The 6,116-nt window shown below is 36.4% G+C and overlaps 1 protein-coding gene across 1 annotated transcript; it reads left to right on the top strand.

Annotated features, from left to right (window-relative positions):
- Nucleotides 1-416: 416 nt before the first annotated feature.
- LOC143582900 (uncharacterized) lies at nt 417-5,828 on the top strand. The gene is made up of 2 exons (XM_077065363.1): nt 417-731; nt 5,724-5,828. The coding sequence occupies exons 1-2, from the start codon at nt 417-419 to the stop codon at nt 5,826-5,828; spliced, it is 420 nt and encodes a 139-aa protein (XP_076921478.1).
- Nucleotides 5,829-6,116: the final 288 nt, after the last annotated feature.

Raw genomic sequence — 6,116 nt, 5'->3', positions numbered from 1 at the left:
TAATTGTCAAAAGATGGGAGAATTTTCAAAACAAGATTAGATGCCTTTGCAACCCATATTGGTGGTTGACATTTTTGATGTATGGGGTATTGACTTTATGGGCCCATTTCCAAATTCTTACGGGTAGTTATATATTTTGGTGGCTGTGGATTATGTTTCAAAGTGGGTTGAGGCCATAGCAACAAGGACCAATGATCACCACCGTGGTATATAAGTTTGTTCAATCCAATATTTTTGCAAGATTTGGTATTCCGAGAGTGATTATAAGTGATGGTGGAACGCATTTCAAGAACTTCAATTTCGGGAAATTGTTGAAGCGGTATAATGTGAATCATCGAATTGCTACTCCGTATCACCCGCAAACAAGTGGACAAGTTGAAGTGTCCAACCGAAAAATTAAAGAAATATTGCTGAAGATGGTGCAGGTTGATAGGAAGGATTGGTCGGTGAAGTTGGATGATGCACTATGGGCGTATCGAACCGCTTACAAAACGCCCATGGGAACGACTCCTTACCGGTTGGTTTATGGGAAAGGATGTCATTTGCCTATGGAGTTGTCTCACCGGGCGTTGTGGGCTACAAAGAGTGTAAATATGGATTATAATGAAGCCGGTGAGTTGAGAAAGTTGAAATTGGCGGAGTTAGAGGAGATAAGGGATGAGGCTTATGAATGTGCATCGGCATACAAAGATAAGTTGAAAAAAATTCATGATGCCAAATTGAGAAAGCGGGTTTTTTAAGAAGGGAAAAAAGTTTGGTTATATAATTCACGGCTTAAGCTTTTTCCCGAAAAGTTGAAAACCAAATTGATGGGCCCGTATGTTATAACAAGAGTGGGTAAGTTTTGTGATGTGGAAATTGAAGACTTGCACAATCAAGCAAGACAAACTGTGAACGGACACCGACTTAAACCATACTTAGAGGGTAAGGATATTAACATGTGTGAAGTGGACAAGGTGGGCTACCTGTTGCGGTCGCCTGAGGAAACAACCAATTAAACGGTCCAGGTTTGTTGTATAGTGTAGTTTAATTTTTGTCACACCCGGTCCATAGGCGGAGACAACCGGTGTGCGACTCATGAAAGGTTTTTCGAGAGCGCGGTTAAGCAAACAACTATATGATAAAATACATGAGGATTTCATTCATAATATAAGTTTTACAAAATATCCATAAAAAAAGATTTACATATAACATATTGAGATTTCACAGTTATGTCCCGCCGAAGGGAGAAATAGCCGTGAAAACTCCAAAATATAAAATCCTCATTCATAAAATTTCCATAGTTAAACATAAAACCGTAGTGAGACACCGTGACCTCTCCACGTAGCTAAATACCTGAAAGACACGTAAAATAATTTAATCAGTATAAACTGAGTGATTTCACAAGTTTTGTGACTCGATAAAATGCTTTATAATATAATTCTCATAACGTCATGAATGCAGTATCCATGACTTGCAGTGTAACGTGAATACATGAGTTCGTAACCATTCCTTGACTATATATATACACCATAAAGCCCCACATAACATCCCACGAGTCCACGAGGGAATAAATAAATCGGAAAACTAAGCACCCGTCTTATAAAGTGGCGCGACCACTTACGAGTGGGTTGGTCAGACCAGTAGTACTACCCGTAGAGTTCCTCGGCTATAGTTGCCTATAGTTTATGGTTACAATATATACCGGGGACTTTATGTACCATGAGCGCGCCAAATATCTCATGTACACGCACATTGTAAATCAAGATATACACCATGATAAAACATATTTAAACACGTGTCCCTCACCCCGAAAACAGTTTAAAACATAGTGAAAATAGTGAAAATAGGGGCTGTGAGACTCACCTTAAATGAGGAATAATGTTCCGTTATACTTGGCGAGTTTCCTGTATTATATCGTATACGTATGCACTTCAGTACATAATATATAACTATTAATACTTAGCCCGATACATACTTATGAGGTGACGGTATATATGTATACTTTTTATACATTAGCGATACGGACGTTAGACAACGTCTTATACTTGTTATGTATATCCGTTATATCCTCTTTATATATATATCCTCCGAGCATTAGGGAATGCTCGATACAAATTATTCGTCGGTAATCATGACGTTCGTGACATGCTTTAGCCTAATAGGTTTTGGTGCTCTCATCGTTAGTCCCCAGGTAGGTAACGGGCCCATCTATGATATATTCGTTTACCAGCCTAGACAGGACGTCCCGACTACCGGCACCTCCACCCTTCCAGTTACTCGCAATGTCCATCACAAAAACCCGTATTTTATATTTGTTGCACATATATAGGAATATATGTGTATGACTTGTATACTTATTTTTTTATGCATATATTATAAGTATTATTAATATTCTTTTTAAATCTTATAATTATATTACATGCTTTTACCATTATCCTTGACCCATACAATATTGTATATTTACATTTACTTATATATATCTTACACGTATTCCCCGTGTATTCATAGGATTATACGAGTGTATTTATATATATATCTCTTTGTTTTAAAGCCATTATATCCATGTATCCTCCGTGCAAAGGGTTACACTTTTATATATATTTTAGTATCCGATTTCCCGTAGTAATTCTCTTATTATTTTTGTTACTTTTATTATTATTATTATTATCACTATTATTATTACTATTATTATTTTTACTTTTATGATAACCCGACACGGTTTTGCTTAAGTTATCAACTTCCTTATTAACTTATACACATTCAAGAATCCGTTTTGTATCACCGTTATTCATTCTTTTATAATTATGTGTTATATCATCATCAAAATTATTCATTCCCTTAACTAATTTTCCATATTCCCTAAACACCTTTAACACCTTTATAAATCCTTTATAACTTTTACTTAACATGATTTATCCTTCATTATATGTCATTTTAACACACTTCAAGTTTATATTCATGATTCATCACCTCGTTATGTATATGTATCTTAGGCTTAGTCCATGTTTTTCTACTAAACATTTTATGGCATTAGTACCTTGGGAATGTCGGTTTTTGAGGCGTTCTTGAGCGGGTTTAAGGCGAGATCCAAGTTCCTTGACGTTAATCACGATGTTGAGGGTCTACATTATGTTTAAATAACATGAAATAGGTGAACTAGGGTCAAGTAAAATGATGAAACCGTGGCTGGACAGAATCTGTGTTTTTCCAGCCACCATAAACTGTTACAACTCGAGTTTTCGGCTTACCTAATGCTGAAATGAAGCCGGAAATGGATGTTCAAAAGGTGGTTCGTGATCCTTGCGAGTTTCCTTGGATTCCTAAACAAGAATCACCCAAAAATACCAAGTGGTTTGTGAGATATGAACAAAAGAAGAGAGGGGGTACTGCTGGAAAATGCAGTTTCCAGCAGTGACCTTCGAAGGTTCAAAGCTTCTTACCGAGTTTTCCGGGCAGAGATCCGTTCAAGGCTTTCTACCACGGTTTAAGGATTTCTTCTAGCTTTCCAACGATATATAGGGTTCAAGATGTTAATAGTAGAATTATAGAGAAAACAGGTTGCAAAGAGGCGGCTGTTTGGTGGCCTGCTGCTGTTCTTCGGCCGAGAGGGAAGAGGTTGAAGTTTGGAATGTGTTTTGAAGTTTGTATGTGTTAATTCATTGTCCACAACCTTGGTATATAATATGGAAAGCAAGAGGGGACAATATCCCTTGAATTACGGGTGGCTACCTTATCAATCAAGTGTCAATAGTTGGTCAAAGTATGGTGCAAATTCATTGTTTATTTGATTGGGATGGGGAGCCGGATTTTTGAAGGATTCTTGGAGGCTTGGTGGCTTGCAAGTACTACTATAATGATGATGTTGGTGATGATGATGTAGCATGAAGATAAGGATGTATGTATGGATGCATAAATGGTGGCTTCATGTGGTGTTTGATCTTGTGTTTAAAATCGAAAAGAGAAAAGGTTGGGGTTCGGCTTTGGGCTGCAAAGGGAGGGTATTATGGTCATTTAATAAATATATTGGTTGTCCAAATGTAGTGCTAAGTTCAATCTTGGTTCGGGTCTTAAGTGGATAGTCGTTAGGACGAGTTGATCATCGAGTAAACAAGTTATGGAATTTATATTGGACTTGGGTATTATGAGCTTCTCTTAATTTATTTGGTCACCTATAAGGTATTATAGATGGTATGGAACCCGGTATTTATTTCGGTTCCCGGTATGATGTATATTTAAATTTAGCCCGGAGTTATATTCGGTTAAATAGTGCTCCATATTGTAATCTTTCATGGATTGTTTAAATTATTATCTTCATATTATTCCGACTAGTATACCTTTAAACACTTCATAGTTTCATATCTTGATCGTCTCACTGTATAATGTGTCATTAATTTGGCCGGTTCGGCGACTATATTCCATTATTTAAACGTTTATGGCGTTTTGGTCCTAATTAGGGAATTAGGACATTACTGGGCATGGTCTTACCATTACCCCTTATATTGGATCATAGGTATATATTTAGCTTGATATGTTTGTCACCTCTGACTATTACTGGGCTGTCTTTATCATATAGCCGTTCTCATCGGCTCTTTATACGATCCTATAGGCATAACGACTGTTCTCGTTCACATTTCAAGTATACTATGGTTTATACCTCATATAAATTATATAAATAATACGTAATTTAAATCAAATATATACATTAGAGTGTGAAAAATTACCGGGTGTCACAATTTTTGTTCAATTTTGGTTTTAAAAATTACCTTTCTCGTTTAGGAGAGTGTCCAAATCAAGTGTGGGGAAATTTTTATTAATTTCTTTACCGTTTTGTGGACAACTCGGGTTTTTCATGGGGGTAGGGTAATTTTAATTTTTAGTTTTGTTAAGTATATAATTTTATTTTGTTTTTATATTTAAAAAAAATCCATCAAGTCTCACCGTAGCCTACGGTGTCCACCGTAAGCTACGATGGACCTGAAACTTTTACAGCATAATTGTTCTGTCTATGGGGGGAGTCTTACACCAAGGAAGCTACCGTAAGCTACGGTAGCCACCGTAGCTTACGGTGGACTCTGAATTGTCAGGGTGCAGCGCATAAGCATATAAAAAAAATTAATAAAATCTGAAAATCCAAATGAATCCCATCCACATAATTTCCTTATCTTTTTCTTCCTTTCATTCATCTCACCATCATCATCCTAACACTCCTCTCTACCAAACCCTAGCCTCACCATCCTAACTTCTTTAATTCTTAACCAAAATCAACGTTTTTCGGGCCTAACTTGACTAGATTTTCATCATTCTTAACTTTTCAGGGTTCGATTTTGGACGTTTTGCCGAAAATTTTGAACAACAAACAAGTGGGTTTTGCAAGTGACTAGTGATTAGTGTGATTAGAGAGTTTAATTCGACTTAAAGGTATTTTTTTCTTCACTCAGTTACTACAAAATTTATAAGTTAAGATTTCATGATTGAACGTTGCTTACACTTGCTTGTTGAATGTGAGAAAGTTTGATGTTAGTTTGAAATTGTGTTATGGTTGTGAATATGGTATGGAAAAATAAAGTTTGACAAAAGTTTGAAAGTGGAATATGTTATATGTTTAAACGAAATGCTGTCAAAATTTTGTGAAAAATTAATGGTTTATGACTTTCATATATTCACAGCCATAGAAACAAGCAAGTGTTGGAATGTATAAGGAGATGAATGTTAACTTGGTTAAGGTTTGTCTTTGTGTTTAGATGGGACGTTCCGGTAAGGATAAAGGAAAGGGAATTGCGGGTTCTTCTAGCAACACCTCCGCTGAACAAGCAAAAAGGCGGAGTTTAGAAGAACGAGAAGAGTAGGTTCACTACGTTAAACCTGATTGGACTCATGGGCCTTAACAGATCATGATATGAGATGGCAACCAGAGTTATTTCATGAGAAGATGAATAAGTTTACCAAGAAGTCGGACGGATTTCTTTGTGAGAAAGTGATTCCAGAACATAAGTTTGGTCTGTTTGATGCTTTTGATCGATTCAAGGCATATGGTTGGGAAGCAGCCCTCAAGTGTTATGATCATAATGAGAAGTATGTTTTCATCGATGAAATTGAAGAATGGATAGCAACTTTGAGATGTCCTTCGTTTAATA

The sequence above is a fragment of the Bidens hawaiensis genome, unplaced genomic scaffold (genome assembly GCF_021521415.1).
Source record: "Bidens hawaiensis isolate Kalapana, Puna unplaced genomic scaffold, B.hawaiensis_p1.1 tig00032049_1, whole genome shotgun sequence".
In the NCBI taxonomy this organism is placed as follows: domain Eukaryota; kingdom Viridiplantae; phylum Streptophyta; class Magnoliopsida; order Asterales; family Asteraceae; genus Bidens; species Bidens hawaiensis.
Note: the sequence above shows the minus strand (reverse complement) of the source record. Positions and strands in the feature narration are given on the sequence as shown.

Bases quoted from the DNA above. Each gene is read 5' to 3' on its own strand.
- LOC143582900 (XM_077065363.1), top strand. From the start codon at position 417: ATGGTGCAGGTTGATAGGAAGGATTGGTCGGTGAAGTTGGATGATGCA. The intron at 732-5,723 runs GTTTTTTAAGAA...CTTTGTGTTTAG, and splicing joins ATGCCAAATTGAGAAAGCGG to ATGGGACGTTCCGGTAAGGA.